General features: G+C 37.5%; 1 protein-coding gene across 1 annotated transcript in view; it reads left to right on the forward strand.

Moving 5' to 3' along the window:
• The window catches only part of adgrb2 (adhesion G protein-coupled receptor B2), a 349,244-nt gene that overhangs the window by 179,363 nt on the left and 148,226 nt on the right, over positions 1 to 21,655 (forward strand). Inside the window, exons 3-4 of the mRNA XM_067410949.1 lie at positions 9,548 to 9,628; positions 12,405 to 12,590. Of these exons, the coding sequence (XP_067267050.1) occupies positions 9,548 to 9,628; positions 12,405 to 12,590 (267 nt within the window). The remainder of the gene's footprint in view (positions 1 to 9,547; positions 9,629 to 12,404; positions 12,591 to 21,655) is intronic.

Genomic DNA, 21,655 nt, shown 5'->3' on the forward strand with positions numbered 1-21,655 from the left:
CAGACGTAACAACCCGGCGTTTGGGCAGTTATTGTGTTACCCATCTCCTGGGTCAGACGTGCAACCCGGCGTTTTGGTAGTTTTTGTGTTACCCATCTCCTGGGTCAGATGTAACAACCCGCCGTTCGAGTAGTTTTTGTGTTACCCATCTCCTGGGTCAGACATAACAACCCGGCGTTTGGGTAGTTTTTGTGTTACCCATATCCTGGGTCAGACGTAACAACCCGGCATTTCAGTAGTTTTTATATTACCCATCTCCTGGGTCAGACGTAACAACCCGCCGTTTGAGTAGTTTTTGTGTTACCCATCTCCTGGGTCAGACGTAACAACCCGCCGTTTGGGTAGTTTTTGTGTTACCCATATCCTGGGTCAGACGTAACAACCCGCCATTTGAGTAGTTTTTGTGTTACCCAGATCCTGGGTCAGACGTAACAACCCGGCATTTCAGTAGTTTTTATATTACCCATCTCCTGGGTCAGACGTAACAACCCGCCGTTTGAGTAGTTTTTGTGTTACCCATCTCCTGGGTCAGACGTAACAACCCGCCGTTTGGGTAGATTTTGTGTTACCCAGATCCTGGGTCAGATGTAACAACCTGCCGTTTGAGTAGTTTTTGTGTTACCCAGATCCTGGGTCAGATGTAACAACCCGGCGTTTGGGTAGTTTTTGTGTTACCCATATCCTGGGTCAGACGTAACAACCCGCCATTTGAGTAGTTTTTGTGTTACCCATCTCCTGGGTCAGATGTAACAACCCGCCGTTTGAGTAGTTTTTGTGTTACCCATCTCCTGGGTCAGACATAACAACCCGGCGTTTGGGTAGTTTTTGTGTTACCCATATCCTGGGTCAGATGTAACAACCCGCCGTTTGAGTAGTTTTTGTGTTACCCATCTCCTGGGTCAGACGTAACAACCCGGCATTTCAGTAGTTTTTATATTACCCATCTCCTGGGTCAGACGTAACAACCCGCCGTTTGAGTAGTTTTTGTGTTACCCATCTCCTGGGTCAGACGTAACAACCCGCCGTTTGGGTAGATTTTGTGTTACCCAGATCCTGGGTCAGATGTAACAACCTGCCGTTTGAGTAGTTTTTGTGTTACCCAGATCCTGGGTCAGATGTAACAACCCGGCGTTTGGGTAGTTTTTGTGTTACCCATATCCTGGGTCAGACGTAACAACCCGCCATTTGAGTAGTTTTTGTGTTACCCATCTCCTGGGTCAGATGTAACAACCCGCCGTTTGAGTAGTTTTTGTGTTACCCATCTCCTGGGTCAGACATAACAACCCGGCGTTTGGGTAGTTTTTGTGTTACCCATATCCTGGGTCAGACGTAACAACCCGGCATTTCAGTAGTTTTTATATTACCCATCTCCTGGGTCAGACGTAACAACCCGCCGTTCGAGTAGTTTTTGTGTTACCCATCTCCTGGGTCAGACGTAAAAACCCGCCGTTTGGGTAGTTTTTGTGTTACCCATATCCTGGGTCAGACGTAACAACCCGCCATTTGAGTAGTTTTTGTGTTACCCAGATCCTGGGTCAGATGTAACAACCCGCCGTTTGAGTAGTTTTTTTGTTACCCATATCCTGGGTCAGATGTAACAACCCGGCGTTTGAGTAGTTTTTGTGTTACCCATCTCCTGGGTCAGACGTAACAACCCGCCAGTTTTTGTGTGTGTGTGGTGTATTGGGATTTTTTTTAGGGCTGTCTGGTTTGTAGTCACATGGTCCTTAGCACACAAGGGGGTGATCCTTTTGAAGTCCCCAGAGCTGGGGACTGGGGTTCTCTGGTTAGTTTCTGACAGAGCCACAAAAATGCCAAATCCTAGTCTTTTAATAGACCGTCCGGAGCCGATTCGTGATTTACATACACCGTTCAGGAGGCTAAAAGCATTCTGAAAATTCCAAAGTTGGTTGACTAAGACGGATATTGTGCAGGCGTTACATAGGATAAAGCTCAACAGTTCAATAACACTGCAAAAAATTGTAAAAAATTATTTTCATGATTTGTTATCACAATATATATATATTTTTTTTTATTTTGTCAAATCAACATCAATAATTAATGTGGCTCAGATAACATAATATTTCGAGTTTCTGTTGATTATACCAATTGGGATAGTTCGGTTAGTGAGGTCTGAACGTGCTCTGACAACGGAAGTGATGTCTCACACTCATTGAAGCAAAGATCACTTCCGTCATCAGAACGTGTTTTCTGACCTCACTAACATCCGGGCACAGGGCAGTTGGACATAGTGGTGTTTTAGAGGTAAAAAATTATATAAATTCTGTTCGGTTTCTCGCACAAACCGATGGTGTCTTAGTCACGTGTCAATGTGTCGTCACGAGCCGAAGGGTTTCATTTGGATTTGTCTGTGCATGTTTTGTTTTTTTTTACTCTTATATATGGAATTCCCATTGACATGCATTATATGGCTGACAGTAACGGTTGGAGTTAAAACTCATCATTTGTGTTCTATTGAAGAAACAAAGTCACCTACATCTTGGATGCCCTGAGGGTAAGCAGATAAACATCAACTTTTAATTTTTGGGTGATCTGTCCCTTTAACTCAAATTTTTAATTTCAATGAACTCAAAATTTTAAGGCAACCATGTAACTTACTTTTTTTAAGTTAAACCAACAATTCTTTTTTAACCCTTTCAAGCATGAGTTTAAAGTATTCTAGCTGACCCCCAAGGTGGCTGTTATTTTATAACGTTTGCCCTTATTGTTTCCATGGCGACGCATCATGCTTATTACGTAAGACACCAAAAGTGACAATAACACTGTATGAGAGGTGGATCACTATTATTTTGTTTTTCCTTTTTTATTTAAAATATTCACAAACTAAATGTATTGTTTTACTGGTGCTTTTAAATGCCTGAAACCTTAAAAAAAAATTATGTGGCTGAAAACTGCATAGTTGTGATATATGACAAGCGCTGAGTGTGTCCGTCTCACAGCCAAAGTGCAGTGTGAATCAAAGCATAGTTTGAATCTGACAGTTATGTGATGTCGCTGAACGTTCTAAATCCCATATGTAGGACCGTACTCTTGGGGGCACAGAAATAAAAATCCCATATGTGGGACTGTACCACTCAAAAGGTGTTTTAGGTGTGTTAAAATTTTAGAAAGGTTAAAAATGAATATCCATTTCCATATCTGATATTATAATGTTGTGATGCCTAAATTCAAATATAGCATTTAAAATGGTGAATTTTAGTGGTTTATTTTGAATTTATCTAGACAAAGTAGTATAGAAATTCAGTATCAGCCATGTATATTATCAGCTGCATTGTTAAAATAATTATTGGTTTATCTGTGTTGACCATAATTTTATCATAATACTAAAAACATTGCTTGACTAGTCAGTTTTGACCCATGCCTAATGTAAACCAGGTATGGTTTTACTGATGGATGCAGTTAGCGTCTTTAAACACCCACGCTCAGTATTGATTGTTTTGGATGGATGCATGCGGATGTTCAGCACACTAAGCTTTACTTGAACCCAAGTGAGTAATACAGACACACCACCAGGCCGTTTAATTAAATGGCTTCAATTTGAGCTAACCGCTTAAATTCATTTCCGGCTTCCAAGAACAAGCTGTGAGAGTGGCGGAAACATAATTCAACCTCTCATTTAGTGCTTAAAGTGCTAGCATCAAATACAAGTGCACACACACACACACACCGGATGGTGGAAATAAGTACAGTTGTCTCTCAAGGGGAAATGTACAGACGATGTCCCAGGATAATCAACATCTGTTTAGTGTGCTGGACTCTTAAGCAGGTTACACACACCGCTACCGCAGCGATCTCTAGAGAATCCTGCTTTAGAATACAGACGGAGTCGGAGAATAAGCTAAGGCTTGTACTGTTATGCCATGTTCATACTACAGTCAAGTCAAGTCACCTTTATTTATATAGCGCTTTTAACAATGCAGATTGTGTCAAAGCAGCTTTACAGTGATAAATGGTATATAATTTTGGCTGTACAACAGCTCTTAAAGAAAATGGTGTCATTATCCATCTTAAGTAAATTCAGTATTGATTCATTCTGTTGTAAGAATCAATAGTTATTAATTTAGTTAATTTATCTATATCAGCACTGGAGTAAACAGTGATGTCATCATCCAGCTCAGTTCAGTTCGCATACAATGGTGTTAATGCAGGCAGATCAAAACACTGTTGAATATCAAATATCAAGTGTCCCCAACTAAGACAGCCAAAGGCGACAGCAGCAAGGAACCCAAACTCCAACAGATGACATCGGGTGGCAAACAGGTGTTAAAATGGATCAAAAAACCTTGGGAGAAACCAGTTTCAGTCGGGGGGCCAGATCTCCTCTGGCCAACAGCGAACAGTGCTTTATTATGATACAGGCAGCTATCAAGTCCAATGGGATCGCAACAGTCAAAGTATTTATTCCAGTTCCATCCAGTTGAGGGTTGTATTCATCAAGCCGGTATGGACGGTTGTTGAGGAACTGTGCCACTGGCTGTCGTGTCGATGAGGACTTCACAGTGGATGATCTATTTGACTCAATCTCTGCTGATACTTCAGGGCTGCGTTGTGGTCGTGTCAAGGCGCCGGTCCTCGATCTCACCTGGATACGGCCCATATCCGGCTGACTATGGTAAACCTCAAGATAAACAGAAAGACTAATATTAGCATAGATGCCATTCTTCTTCTGATGTAACGAGTACATCTGGTGTTATAGGAAGTGTTCCCGGTTCTGGCTGACCTAATTTATGCAGCCTAATAATCCTTTAACGGATTTGAAGACAAATTGATAATGTGTTATGTGTATGCCAGGTTAAAGAGATGTGTTTTAGTCTAGATTTAAACTGACAGAGTGTGCCTGCTTCCCGAACAATGCTAGGAAGATTGTTCCAGAGTTTAGGTGCCAAATAGGAGAATGATCTACCGCCTGCGGTTGATTTTGATATTCTAGGTATTATCAACTGGCCTGGATTCTGAGATAGACGTGAAGGACTATAATGCATTTAGAGCTCGCTCAGGTACTGGGGAGCTAAACTAGTGCTTTGTAAGTAATTAGCAAGATTTTAAAATCTATATGGGAAGCCAATGCAATGTTGACAGAACTGGGCTAATATGGTCATACTTCCTAGTTCTAGTAAGAACTCTAGCTGCTACACTACACTATATTTCTGTCTGTTACAATAGTCACCCTGTCAGATTATGTGATTTTGACACTTAAATTCTTGTTGTGGAAAGTTACGACACTCAAAGTTTAATGCAAAGGGAGATATTTCCTTTTACAGAAATTGATTTTTAAGGACTACAACAAGCGGCTGGTAGGGACTACAACGAGCTTCTTGGTGACATCACAAACCCCAACATTTCAATAAACCTTGCCTCTAGGAACATGCAACAAAGGAGGTGAGGCCATGTTGGGCTGCTTTAGAGAAGAGGAAGAGTTGTTGTAGTAGAGTGTTGTAGCCGAGCCGTCATTTTACGCCAGACTGCTTCACAAACGAGGGTCAATTCAATGCTGGATTTGAACAAAAGATTAACATGACGGCAAATGCTACTCGATGAGTTGAATCAACTCCACAGCAACTACATAAATTTATCCACTAACCATTCAGAAACGTCCAGTTTCATTCTAAAAGTTGTAACTTCTTCCTGAGTCTCTCCATCAGTGTCTGACTCCAGTTTGAACAATGTAAGGCTGAACACCGTTGCTGAAAATCCTCATTTTGGCTGTGTGAGATTCTTCAGCTTTGTTGTTGTTAAGCATCCGAAATGCAAGCTGTTAAAGCTCCGCCCTCTTCTGGAAAGGGGACCAGGAGCAGCAGCTCATTTGCCTTTAAAGAGACACACACAAAAACAGCGTGTTTTTGTTCAAATCCAAATAGGGGCAAATTTGACAAGCTATAATAAATTATCTGTAGAGTATTTTGAGCTTCACAGACACATTCTGTGGACACCAGAGACTTATATTACACCTTTTAAAAGGGGCATAATAGGTTCCCTTTAAAATCCCCCATTCTCCAGTCTTCAGAACTGTTCCTATCATGTTACACATAAGAAATAGAGTCATATGGGTTTGGAAAAACATGCGTTTGAGTAAATTATATAAACAAACAAACAAACAAACACTATATTGGTGAACTATTCCTTTAAATATTGAAAGGCCACAGTGCTGTATGATGACTCACTTTTAGTATTCTGAATCACAGTTAAAATGAAGACTAATAAAGCATTGCCTGTTTCCTTTTCAACACATGGATGTTATTGAGATGCACTCTGGATGCTCTGTGAACTGCAACAGGGAGGAGCCGAGTGGCTTTTAATAGAGATGTTATTGTGAGAAAATTGAGAAATGTTATCAAGAAATGTGCTTGAGCTCCTTCAATCAAAGACATAAGAGGACAGAGGGAATCCTTCGGCCCAGAATTTATGTCTGATATGCAGCTAAAGAACGTGTTTATTTTATCTCTATCTTACTGAGCCGAATGGAGACAGTGGCAAAGACCCAAGGTACAACAACAGACGCAGAGGAGAGGCAGAGCGAAGGGAGGCGTAGGAGTGAGCTACAGAAAGCAAGCAGAAACAATCCCCCGCCTTTCCTGACACCACTATTGTCTTTTCCGTGACAGAGTAAATTAGTGTGATCGTCTGCGTGCGCGTCTGAGCTATCATAAGCGTATTAACAATAGCCCTGTGGGAAGCGCTGGTAATCAGGTCTGTTTGACAGAGCCAACGGGGGGGAAGTCTCTGGAGTATCCATCCATCCCATGCGCTCCAATGTATGTGATGCAGCTCGCTTTGCTAATAAATGCCTGTCTCCCTTTCTTATACTGTACGGTATGTTTTTCGTTCGTACAGCTTCTTATGTCTCTTTGTTTTCTCTTTTTCATACAGTCTTATACCATTTAGCTCCTATCTTTAACTTCTAACACACAAGTTATCTGTTATAGGTGGGATGGGTCACAATGGTTATTGTAGTTCAGGACTCAATGTGAGCATACATTTACTCATTTACATGTTCTCCTGTATCCTATTCTTCTGTATTCCAGAATTGGCAGCACACCTGGAAGTCTTGTTTGTTTGAACTGCACCCTCCAGTGTACAGGCGTGAATTTGCATTTCCTTCATTCTGAGGCTTATTCATTTCACTTTTGGTGTGAAAGGGCCTTTACCTTTGCTAAAAATATAACTTTTTTTATTTTTTTTGTTCTAATGAGAACAAACAAACGAACAAACAAACAGCCCAGCCCAGATGAGAAAAAGTTACGGAAAAGTAATGTAACACATTACTTTCCATAAAAAGTAACTAAGTAACACAAGCAGGGCATTACGTTTAAACAATTGTTTGTATATTTAATCTATTTTGAAGCATTCAGTTTTAAATGCTGGTCAAATATTCTGTGTCCTACATTATTCAAATACATTTGTATCTTAACAATAGTATCTGCATTTAAAATCCAATCCGCACTCACCTCTGAACTACTTTTTGCAGGGAAATAATGGAAATGTAAACACACATAGTCTGTGGGGTGCTTCTTTCTCTGCCTCTTGACTAAGATGAATTTAACATTGAGTTTTAGGAGCTCGCTGAAGTATAAGTCGTGCCTCACAAAAAGAGTTTTTTTTTTGTTTTTTTTTTAGTTCATGTTGAGGATGTGCTTCATGATTGTGAATTCTTCTAAGCATCCTTAAACGCATGTGGTAATTTATAAAGAGCCTCAGAGAATCCACTTGTTTTCTAGTGTTTTCTTCCTTTGGTTCTTCCTGCCACATCTTATGGAAATCCTCTTCCATTCCTGTGGAATTTATTAGCAACCCACGCTGTTCATCTCTTCGTGCTCTCAGAGCAAAAGGTCAAGCCGACCAATCAGCTCCAGAGAAGAGAGTGCCGCTGAATGAGTGTATTGGATATTCTATACATTAGAGACAAACAGATACAGCATTAAAAGAGCAAACCTAAAAAAATGGGGTCTCCATGCATAGCCGTAAACATATTTTTAGGCAGTGAGTGTACAGGAGAGGTTGTGTGGTAGTCCTTATACAGAGATGGTTTGGATATGTATTATGCTAATTACTTTGATACGCCCACTCTCATTTATATTTAATGTTATATAAAAAAATAGATTAAGTAGATTTTAAATATATATATATATATATATATATATATATATATATATTTTTTTTTTTTTTTGCACATAAACATTTATACACTCCAATTTTGAGTTTTTTTTTTGTTGTTGGTTGTTTTTAAATAACACTCATGAATAAATAAATTGTGCATCTTGAATTAATCAGAAATACTTCTATTTTAGTTTCAGGTGTCAAAAAGAATTAATCCCTGGGATTCATTTGGTTTGTACAGGCAATCATGGCAGTACACACTGACTGTGCTCATTTAAAGACTTAAATTCAGCAAAGTAGACAGGGAATTACCCACTTTCCACTAAACTTTCCACTTTTTGGGGGGGCAGGTAGCCTCATCTGTGCAAGGAGGCGTTGAAATATACGCTCTCATGAGTGTGTGTTCACATTGTGAGGGATTTTCATGTGCCCGAGGACTAGGCCAGATATAGAAAACACTTTGGTGACAGGTCTCTGTTGGCTTATGTAGGTTTTCTCACGAGCTGCTACAAGAAGAGGTTTGCAGCAGCACACTTAAAATGTTCTTCACACAATGGAGAGATTTACATTTCATTCAAGGGCAAGAGGATGCTTGGCGCAGAGATGTCTTACATTATTGTGTAAATGTAAAACAGCACTAATAGTATGTGTGGGCTTTAGCATTTGTGATTGTACAACCTTATGCATCAGTTCCATACTAATAAAGATGCATGTTTGTAGCAGCATATTCTGACTGGATTTTACAACTCTAAAACCTCATTGGATGAGCCACATGTGAAGCATATACATTATTATTATTATTATTATTATTATTATTAATAAATATATTAATAAAAAAATCTGTATTAAACATGAGTTTCCTTTATCATATTCATGTTGCCACCACTAGAATATATATATATATATATATATATATATATATATATATATATATATATATATATATATATATATAAATATATATATATATATATATATATATATATAGTTCAGTCATGAAACTCTAGAGGGCACAGGCTGGGAGGTAATTTCCATGCAATCTGTAAGCAATCACACCATTACCGCATGGCACAAGTTGATTGGCTTCTGCTGATCCTGCAGCCAATGAGATTTTAAATAGTCTGGTTCGGTGTTGGCTTTAAGCTAGTCCTGCAGTGCAGTTTCAGAGTTCCTCTGAAACCTTCTACCTCCCCCAGCTCCACCTGCCTAGATCTTCTACTGGGATTTATGTATGTCTAATTATGCAGCAGCAGCATATCCTTCATGCTCACAGCAGCATGTTTGAGCATCTATTAGCATATGTGTGTTTGCTGTGTGTCTTGCTCTCCAACATCAGCTGCAGTTGCCATATTCAATAACATGATAAAACTATTCTGAGAGTTCTCATGATGAAATGATTTTTATTTATTGTTTTGTGTATGTGTCTGTCCAGAGCCTGACGATGATGAGCAGAAGGTGAAGACGCAGAGGCCGCGATCAGCTGACCAGCCGGGTGTGTTTCAGGCCCAGACAGGTGAATCCCATTTACTGTCATTAACTACATTTACATGACCCCTCATAATACAATTATATTCAGATTTAGGCAATATTGTGATTAAAATTGAACTTATGTAAACTTAATACTTTGATCACATTGATGCAGTTAAAGTCATAATAATAGTAACCATAATCATAGAAGAATATGTGGCATATGTTGATTTTAAACAGACATGCATGTGAAGAGTTCAGATGCAAAACCCTCTAAATCCATCAGACATCTTTTCTTTTAAATGAGCATTTTTTTACCAGGCTTTTACAATCAAGATCAGTAGTTTCATTTTAAAGGTAATGATAAGGTTATTAGCTAGTGAATAAAATAACTTTTTTTCAAAAATGTCACTCTAGACAATTTATTGGTTTTTAACGAGTTAGATTTTCTTTTGCGTCAAAACCAGCTAAATCCACTTGTGCTTATTTTGCAAAAACCTAGAAATCCACCTATTTGTGGCAAGGCATAGTAAATAGTTGAAAAATCACTAAAGATACAACTAGAAACCCTGAAAAAGATGATAGCACAATAATTTAAAAATGAAACAGTAGTCAAACCTCTTTACACAGGGATCTAGCACGTCTCTTCTATTCAGCCTCCACTTTTTGCCTCCTCTGTCTACATGGCACAGCTTCCATATGAGACAGAAGAATAGCATCTTGTTTGACTTTGTCTTTGGCGAAATAGAGCTGTTGTTTGATGTATTATAAATCTGATTCCTTCAAAGTAACGGCACTGCACGAAGAACTGTTATGAGTGCATGATACAATTGCGACCAAGCGATTTCCACTGTAGGCTATTTTGCCTTATGACAGGCAGAGTTTTGAGGTAAATAATGTTTTCTTCTGCCATTCAATGTTAGTAGGACAGGCTGATCCATTTCATAAAAAAATCTCCTCAGCGTGCCGCTATATTGAAACCGCTCGAAATCATATGATTCGATTCGCGCCTTCTGATTGGTTCTCGGAATATAGCGGCTTTTGCTGCCAAAGGGAAGTGGCGTCTAGAGGCTTTTGCCAACAAACCGATATTTCTGAATGGGCTGACGCTGCGATTTAGAGGATTTGAAGCACATGATTTGTTGAACGTGTACTACGTGCCGTAAGCATTCGTTAAATGTCATTATCTCATTTTTGACAGAGATGGCGTTTAGCGGCTTTTGCATCTGAACTCTTCATGTAAGTGTGCATGTGCTTCTGACGTACAAGGATGTTGTTGTATGCATAAATTCGTAAACATAGCGGTAAAGAAGATATCACATTTTTGGGGTGCTGGTGAAACTTATGTTGACAACTTATGTTAATGTTGACAACATTGCGCAACATGAAGACAATGCAGTATATTGATGGTTGTAAACATTGAAATGAAGATATTGTAGGTGTGTCATCAAAAAAAAAGTAACACACCTACTGTAAGTAAGTTCATAACTGTGCGTTGGGATATATGAATGATGGTGGTAAAATAACCATAATTCTTAATGAAAAATCAGAATAATGAAAATTGCATGTAAACAAGAGTGAAGAGGTTTGTTTGTGGCATGTAAACATTTTACTGTGGTGAAGTCCTTACTCTTATTATAGGAAATAATCTTATTATAGGAAATAAAAATAAAAAATATATTGTTTCGCAAGTCATTCTTTAGCACCATGGACAGCGACTTTGATGTTATTTAAGAGAAAATGGAATTTTCTATTTATCAAAGAATCTTGAAAACAAAGTATCACAGTTTCCACAAAAATATTAAGCAGCACAACTGTTTTCAGCATTGATAATAATAAGAAATGTTTCTTGAGAACCAAAATCAGCATATTAGATTGATTCCTGAAGGATCATGTGACACTGAAGACTGGAGCAATGATGCTGAAAATTTAGATTTGTCATCAAAGGAATAAATTGCATATTAAAATAGAATTCAGTTATTTCAAGTTGAATTAATATTTCACAATATTACTGTTTTTATTGTATTTTTTAGCATAAGAGAGTACTTTAAATAAAAACAATAAAATCGTACTGAACCCAAATGTTTAATTGGTATATGTGTATAAAAGTCTAAAAATAATAGAAAATATCTAACATATACTTTTTAAATATATTAAATTGTAAAATGTGTTATAAATTTGAAAGCAATATAAAATATTACAATAATGTAACAATATATTTTATTATTGTTTTTAAATAAAACTAATACAATAAAGTATATGTGAATGTTCTCATCTTGAAGTAATTGGCATCCCACATTTCAGCTTCCATCTCTGTGAAAGAAAGCGTATGTGCGTAAACTCCCGATGGCATTCCTGTCCCCATCAGCCCCCTACCCTCAATTCTCCACCCATCCGCTCCGCAAATAAGGCTAAGCTCTGACTCACCACATGCAAATGAAGATGTAATGCGATTACAAGACGTGCAATTAATTTGATTTGCCCGTTCATTTTGTGATGTTGCCTCTACCCAAGGACACGGCTTTCAAAAAGTGACTGACATATTCCCACCCGTCACATTCAGATCCGGCTGCCACTGACCTTGAAACACCTTTTAGAAGACCTTAAGTTACCGAAGACCTGAAAAGGATTTTTAAGAGGATTTTGTGAATATGTGAAAATGCTGTTCTAGTTCATTCACAGGAGTTTATTCAAGGCGGTAATGAAGCATAACCCTTCTGGACTAATGTTGACCTTGTTTTTTAACTTTCTTAAAGTCTTTGGTTTGTGTCTGTGTCAGGAATTTCAAGATTTTGCCTTTCTCTCCATCTCGTGTTTTGTAGGTGACCCGGCAGCAGAGGAGTGGTCTCAGTGGAGTGTGTGTTCGCTAACATGTGGGCAAGGTTGGCAGGTTCGCTCTCGTTCATGTGTATCCTCTCCATACGGGACCCTCTGCAGCGGCCCGCTGAGGGAAACCCGACTCTGCAACAACACTGCCACCTGCCCAGGTGAGCCGCAGCATCAAGCAGGTAGAGTACCTCCATGCTTTTGGACGTCCCTCTACACATTTACACTTCCACACACTGCATGACTAGGTCACACATAATTAAACGTCAGTTGAATGTTTGCTTTTTCTCTGTAAATGTATACTGGCCAATGCATGAGAAGTAACTGATATTGTTAAGAGATTTTGGTTAATATTATTCCTTTTGCACTTTTCCACTGCATGCTTACAATACATGTGCATCACACACACACACACTACATTTCTGTTGAGTATCTGTTGTGGTATTGCATACAATGGGCACTGTTGACACTCTTTGTACTGCATTGATATTAACCAAGCCTATAGTTTTTGTCCATGTCCTTGAGTGCACTTGAGTTTGGTGTGATGTGTAGATCTCACTGGCATTTCGGTTTGCACGTATGCACCTGAATGAGTATCAGCATGTTAAAATACACTATTAAATGTACATTCACAATCCTGGATGCTGATTGGTCAGTTCAGCATTCATGAGGTGCTAAAATCTACATTATACAACAGGGACTTTTCACTGTTTGTATCACTCAGCTTGTATGTGTTTGTTCCAGACAGACTGTCTGTCTGTGTATTAGTGGTTGGGGGGGTTTCAGTCACTCTTTCTGCAGGTTACATCGATACGCCAGTAGGTGACGACAAGTGACTGTCCTTGTGAGTGAGTCATTGAATCATTCATTCAGTCGATTTGTTCAATAACATGGATTCATTCAGGAAGTAAAAAAGACACTTTTTTTATAAGTAAAAGACTGAATGATGTTGGCTTTTTGAGTGGGAATCTTTGGATTTTCTCTTGAGTTTAGGATGTGTCAATTAAATAACCTTTGCAATTGTCCATAAGCTGTAATTGTGAATGTTGGTAACTGAAAATGGGCAAAGAGGCGGGACGTAGTAGTAGCCCATGTGACTGGTTGCTGAAACCATGCCCGCCTAGCTCAACGTGATCATGTTTGCAGGAGCTATCTATCTTACTATCTAAAATATTAATAAAGATAACAAGCTATCTCATTAGAAAGTTCTAAAGGTTTACTGTCAATCTACTGTGTTTTTATTTTATATATTTTTTTCTTTTATAAGATATAGACACATCTGCAACATGCTCCAACACAAGTAATTAATTTGTGTGGGGTGTGCAAATAACAACAACAACAACAACAACAAAAAAAATGAAATAGAGATCATGGGATTAATCCAATCCGTGGCACTTGGGTAAAATGTCCATTGCAAAACAAAACACAGTACTTTTTGTCCACGAAAGCGTTAAATCCATGAAATATTGATATATTATCCATTGTTTGCACGACATTTCTTCTGAATGATCTGCTCTCCATCATTGTTCTTCAAGAAATAATGAAATCTGAGCAGCGTTTATGTTGTAAAACTGTGTGTGATCGTATCTAACAAACAAATGAGCCGTGTCCAAAGTATAATTTTTCAAAATAGTGCAGCAGATTTAGTTATAATATCCAAACATTCTGAGTTTTATATCCTCCTGCTATTGTCATTGTAGTAAATCTCAGGAACTTTTAGCCAATGCCAAGATGATCCAACACCGTGTGTTCTGTTTTCCGCATGTGATCACATGTACACAGACACACATCAGTCTCGACTATTAATGCAGCAAACCATATTTTATAATTGTTTAAAAAAAGAGAGAAAAAAAGCACAAACACGGCAGAGATGCCAGATTCAGCGGCTGGAATTAGTTGAGGTAACATGACGGTTCACAGACAGCAGCGGCAATCTACCTGTCACTCAAGTGACCACGCCCTTAATTATGCAGAACTTTAAGGCTTAGTATAATTTAAACGGTTGAGTTATAAAAAAAAAAGACTGGCATAATGTTGGTGAAAATTCAGCATTGACGTCACGTTAATTAACATACATTTTAACATATTAAGATAGAAACGTTGTTTTAAATTTCAATGATATCTCACAATATAGCTTTTTTCACTATATTTTTGATCAAATAATGCAGCCTTGGTGAGCGTAAGAGACTTCCAAAAACATTAAATAATTATGTGGCCACAGACTTTTAAACAGTAGTATATATAAAATAGCATTACATTATCGTATGGCTTAAGACCTTTCCCAGTTCACATACCTCTTTGGATCCTCTTTTTTTACCTCAACATTTGTATTGTTTTGGAGAAGGATGAAATGATTAAATGCACAGCCATAGTATGACCCCTGTCGACCTAAATAATTTCACCAGGGGCCTTTTGAACGATATTTTTGCTTTGTGTTTAAACGCTGAGTAGTGGATGCAAATCTTCATGCTTACAAGGCATATAAAGATCGCCCTTTGTTGCGGATCATCAGTCCCTCTATGTGTTAATTCTATATTTATGTAAAACAGGGTAACTCAATTTGCCTCTCACTTGTGCATTCAGCCTGAGTTCTGATATTCAGCGTCTGGGCTTTGATGAGATGGTTGACATGTTCAGCACAAGTGTGCGGATCAGCGCTTTAGGACGTGATTTAAGGACAGCAGCAGATGATCTCAGCCGAGCAGGCAAGACTGAAGAGAATCAAAGTCAAGGATTTCTCCTGGAAATATCTGCTTGCTGAGCATTGATTCTGTGCAGCAATCGGTGAAGCTCAGATATGAGTGACCGGCATTACGTTTAGACACGGAAATCTTTGGATTGCATAGATTTTCAATGTTAGGACAGGAAAGCTGATTATAGCAAACTATGCATCAATAAAAAAGAAACAAGATGGTTCGGAATAAGAACACAAGATGCTTGCTTTTGAGTTTTTCTGAGCATTTTATATGCTGACAACATAAACAGACAGGCACTAAATTTACTAAAGGGACACAAAAATTGGCAGAGAAAGACAATGTTAACCGGAGCCGAGCCACGTGTGTGCGAGCATGTGTTCATAGATTGCTTTCACTCCGCAGGAAGTGGGATGTGCACTGGCGGAAAGGGACTGAGTGTCTTTGAGATTAGCCTGAGCTAGCGTAGCTTCAGCATAGTTTAAGGCTCAATGGAAGTCCCTTGGTCCTCCTTTTGGCTCTCGTTCAAACAAACTTAATTGATTTGCGAAAGCAATTATGGCCAGGTTTATTTAGTTTGGAGGGGAGTTATTATTCAAAGTTGATCAAGCAGAGCCTTCAAATAAAATGGGTACTTTTAAAATACCAACAATTCTGGCTACAGTCTTAAATTGTCCTCTGTTTGCTCATTAGCTAATCCCAATCTAGAGCTCAGTTTAATTTGTGGACACAAGCCATCGATAGCTGTTTCCATCAGAATTAACACAGCAAATTCTTTAAACGTGTTCTCTGTTACTTTCTCAGGGAAAGGCATGGCTTGTTTTACCATATAAAACTTGAATTTGTTTTTTATGATGTTGTACTTCTTTTTAATGTGCCTCACAATCCATCTCACAAGAGGAAAATAAGGGAGATAGGGCCAGTGTTTTCGAACTTTTGGTAGACAAATGAAACATTTCATGAAGCACAGTTCACCTTTTATATACAGCGTGACATGTTATCACAATACACGGGGCAAGTTGTCACAATGGAAGCTGCCAATAAACAAAAATTAGGGTATGTTTACATAACAAAAATATACTAAAAATGGAATCCTTTTTCCTTTGTGTTTTTCAAAATGATCCCATTCACATGGATCCACAAAAACAACTAGAAACACTGCATTATTCAATGCAGGCCAGTAGTTGGCGATGTCACTTTGTAAAGAAACACTACGCGCCTATAGACTGAACATGTTATGCATGTGTGCATGATGCCACAGTTTTCACAAATTTGCATTTTTGTTTTTGTAGCTTTACACTGAGATGATAATGGTATTGTTTTCAAAAACTCACACTTTTAAACCCATTTTCTGACGTTTCAAACTCACACTTTGAAACCCATTTTCTGACGTTTGAATTTTCAGATTGTCGTGTAAATGAACAAACAAAACACATAAAAAGTTTTTTTTTCCGTTTTTAGTTGAAAATGGTGTTACATAAAAGTCACCTTAAACAGCAAAACAATTAGGAAACAAAAAAACAATCAATGAAAAGGGTAATATAATTAAGTAACAAATACCTTTTTTGGACAACAAATACATTGAACAAATTTATAACATTTAAAACACGGGACAAACTCAGCCTGACAAATACTATAGATCATAGTTAAACATTCAGTTCAAATATACTTTTATTACATAGTTTGAATGTGTTATATTTTAATGTTCAATGAATAGTTATTAAACAATAAACATTTGTTAAATTGCTTTAATTGCTAAATTTATATTAATAAACTATTAAACTATTAAATTTATATTAATAAAATATTAAAGCTTATTAATAAACATTCACCTTTTGTCTATTATTGTTGTCTCTAATTGCATCTGGTTTTTAATTTCCCAACTATTTTGGGGTCATTTTAAGCTAGCCATATAGCAATTTTAAAATAATAGTTGGTTTAAATAAAACTACCCAGCAGGTTGGGCAAACATTTAACCCAACCGCTGGGTTTGTCCATTTTCAACCCAACTTGGGTTGTTTTTAACCCAGCATTTTTTTAGAGCGTATAAATATAATATACATTTTAGTTTGGATGACTGAATTCACAAAAAATAACTGAAATAATGAAATGTTTGATACAAGGAAACCATTGCTACAGAAAACCTTGGACTTTTGACCTAAAATTACTTAGATATAGCCTTTGTGATAACTATAGCCTCGGTTTCTCCTGTGTCGAACATGAAATAATGTATTTTTCCCTTTCAAAGAAAGGCCAAGATATCAGTCTGAAGGTTTCCATGGCAAGATCACGAGTTATCTGCAATGCTAAAACCTTGGTCCCAATGTAAGCCAAAATCTAAATTAATCTTTTCATGATAGCCTTAAGAAATTCCTCTCAATGCTATTGAGGATATGTCTAGCAGTTCTGCGCGTCATTGTGTCTGGGCAGTAGAGCAGAGCAGTGTTAGGCCAAACTCAATCTGCTCCACTTTAATGAAGAAACGCTTATGGCTCTACTGATGAATGAAATCTGATGCAATTATCTCAGACAGGTAAAATGGCTCATGAGACCTAGATTCAACTGGGAGAGCCATGTTTAAGTAAACTTTTAGAGGATGATCTGTTTGTTTGTTTTTTACTGCCGCTTTAGATTGTTGTTTTGGCTGTCAATCCTTTTGTGGCATCTTCAGAGCATCATGGCGTTTTTAAAGCTGTGAGTCCTTTGTGAAATTTAATGGAATTCTCAAATAAAGCAGCACATTAATGCTGTTTGTGCAGGATTATAGATGATGCGGTTTCTCATATGGGAACACATCTCTCATTCAAATGCAACAATTACCTTATTGTTCATTCTGGGGCGACTTTGGTGCATTATGCAGTAATCATCTTTCTCGGTAACACTTTATTTTGATGGTCCACTTCAGACATTGTACTAACCATAAATAACTTTGCAATTGAATGTCAAACAACTTTCATTAGAGTATTAGTAGACTTTCTGCTTAATATCTGCTAACACTTTATTTTGATACTCCCCAACAGACATTCCACTGACTATAAGAAACTTAACCATAACCTCGTCTACTATCAGTCTACTACAGTCTACTAATTCTCTAATGAGTTGCAAAGTTACTCATAGTTATTAGAATGTCTAAAGTGGACCATCAAAATAAAGTTCAACCTCTTTCTCTTTAGAATTTTGCCATAAATTCATCTGTCACTTAATAGAAGCAGCCAAATTAGGCAGAAGCCAACATGGACAGTTTAGATGGCACAAGGATGAAATCATTGAAATTCAAGAAAGAAAGAAAAAAGATAAATTATATTATATATTTGGACAGTGCATACTACTACTACTACTACTACTGATACTACTACTACTGATACTACTACTACTACTACTACTACTACTAATAAGAATAATAATAATAATAATAATGTGCATATTGTTGGGCCTATGCAGTTAATGTGAATATTAATACTTTTTAATTAGATTTTAAAAATGTTTTTGTGTACTGATTTGGTTTAATCTCACTGCATTGTGATGTGCAATATCAAATCTGTGTTGTGAAGAAAAATCAAGTGAGAACCACTGTATTCAATGAATCTTAGGGCAAAAGGGGCAATTGCATCTGTTAACCAACAGGTGGTGCTATGCATTTGTTTTTGCCCTTTAAATCTAGTGATGCATCAGACTACAGGGCTTCAAGGATTGCTCATTCATTGCAGCATTTTAAAGGGTAACTCCATCAGTTATAACTGCGGTCACTGTTGCTTCTGGTCTTAACAGATATAAATAATATTTACGACATGTAAACAACACTGAACAATGCTTGCAGCCTGCAGAACCACAGAACAGGGTTTGGTGGTGTTCTAAATGCTCAGAGGGGACATTGATCTATTGGTTTGAGGATTGCTGCCTGCCCCGCATGCCCGGATCACAACCACATCTCTTTCTCTGCCTGTTTATTTATTTCTCTCTGTCTGGACTCCTTCTCTACCATTCAACCTCAAACCGTACTGCTTTTTTGTTGCTTTTTTTCTGACTATGTGGTCTGGTGGTCAGTATGTACCTGTTTTTACATTTCTCTCTCTCTTCCTCCGTAGTAGAGGGAATTGGCATCCCCTGAGGGGAGCGGATAGACGGGCTCTGGGTCTCTGCATGAGGCTGCACAGACAGTGATTTGATGGATACTGCAGTACATAATGTGGTCTATAGAGAGGCAATGAGCACTGCGGGCACATCAGCCCAGTATTCAGCCTCTCCCCATGCCACACGATCCTACCCTTGCGTTTCACCCTTTATATCTCGCAATCAACAGTGTCATCAGGCCAAAACTATGAGCGGCAGAATGTTTGGAAGTCCAGGCAAGAATAGACAGCCTTTGATTTGCTAGCAAGGGGAGAGTTCAAAGCTAATTTAACGTTTACTCAAATGGGCATTATTTACTCACCCAAATCTGTATGAATTTCTCTCTAAAGGCTGTCAAGCTTCAATAAAAGCACTTTTTGAAGTCTGCTCAAGCCAAATAAGTGTGTGGCTTCATATATGTAATTTCTTGTTGAAAATGCCTTCCACTATAGCTTTGATATCATTTGAGCTTTGCACACATTCAAAAATGATGCCTCAAGATCCATTGTGCCATGTTTAAAGTTATTGCTGTCATCCAACACAGTTCTTGTGACCGATTGTAACTTGACACAAGTAAGCAAACTAGCAAATAAGACCTCTGAAACTGCTGTAGTTATTATAAATCAGTGGTTCTCAATTGGTTTTGCTTCCAAAAATCAGATAAACATATTAAATTGTTTTGTTTTATTTTATATTTATATTTATATATATATATATATATATATATATATATATATATATATATATATATATATATATATATATATATATATATATATATATATATATTTTTTTTTTTTTATTTTTTATTTTTTTATTTTTTATTTTTTTTTTTATTATATTTAAAGCATAAGGGTAAAATGTCTTCATTTAATCTTGACAAACTATACATAATTACAAAGAACCAAGTCTTGATAATCAGTTATATATACAGTATTTTTCCATTTTTACCCAAAATGGGGTGATATAGTGGCAAACAGCCAGACAGCGCCTGTTCGCTGAAAGTCCAGAAGTTAGACTCATGGATGTCAAAAAAGTTCCAGGGAATCCCATATCTAGCTCTAGCTGAATAAAATGCAGTTAGAGGCATTTTGACTGATGAAAAAAGAAGACAATAAATACACGATTGTGACAATGTATTGTCTATCTGTGTTCAAGCCATCTTATGTTTTCACTAGTATAAGGTATTTAAAATGCAACACTAATCAACAAAGCCTTTATTACTATACTATTACTAGAATACTATATAATTTATTTTCTGCCTCATCGCATCACAGAAAAAAGTTATTTCCTTTACTTACCTACTATGATTGTTATTTGCATTTTTACATCTTTTTTTTTTTTTTTTTTTCAGAAACCAGTCCTCTAACAGTACTCTGTTAAATTATTTCTAAAAATATTGTTGGAGTAGGTTTTACAAGAAAATACAATTTCAATCTTTCTACTTCAAAAATTCATGTTTAATGTAATGTTACCTGCCATTTCCTTGGCTTTTTTTTTTTTTTTTCTCTTTTTCTTCAGTGTAGAAAGTGATTTTTTTATAAATGGCAAAAGGTAATTAGAGGCTTTTTGTTACCAGTTGTCTAATTTGATCTGCTGAAGAGGGCAGAAAGTGACTCTACACACACACACACACACACATTCACTTCATACAAGTTTTTTTTTTTTATTCTTCATGCTGTATGTGCAGCTGAGCCATGGCTCCTTTGAGCTTTGCACTACAGAGCGCTATCAATTATTTATCAGCATGCATAATTCACAGTACATCCCTGCTCTACACTGAGGAGGCCTTACAATCTCTCCCTCGCTCTTTCCAAAAGCCCTCTCCAAAACCTCCTTCTCTGTCTCTTTTACTTACTCTTTCTTTTCCCCCTTTCTCCAAATCCTGACCAATTCTCTTTCCTTCCATCCCCTGTCAGGATTCGTTTTTCTTTCTGTCCTCTCCTGAATCACTCTTTTCAACCTCTCCCACTCTTCCATCCTCCACCTTTTCAGTTTTGCATATAAATATTGTCTTTATATTAATGTCATATCTTCTGATTTCACTGTCACTCCACACCTCAAGAGGCATTTCCTTCCTCTTTCTTTGGCAACACAGAGAATCTAATGTTGACTGCCTTGTTGGTTCAGTAAAGATGTCCGCTCTTCCACTTTCAAAGATCAGTAGGTCAGTCTAGGTGAATCATAATCAGAAAGAAGTCCGTTGGACTCGTCTTGGCTGTTTTGTGGTTGGTTCAACTATTGTCACACTGCAGTGGTTTGTCAACGGTTATTCACTCCCTCACCCATAACATCTCATCAAGCCCATAGTCATACGTTCTGTTCCAAAACCTAGTGACTAGCTAGTAACCTAGTAAGCTGCCTTCGTTTGCATCATGGAGGCCTATCCCCAATGCAAAGACTGTTTCATACAGTACATAATTCTACCATAATTTGTCTTCTGC

Source organism: Chanodichthys erythropterus, chromosome 15 (assembly GCF_024489055.1).
Source record: "Chanodichthys erythropterus isolate Z2021 chromosome 15, ASM2448905v1, whole genome shotgun sequence".
Taxonomy (NCBI): domain Eukaryota; kingdom Metazoa; phylum Chordata; class Actinopteri; order Cypriniformes; family Xenocyprididae; genus Chanodichthys; species Chanodichthys erythropterus.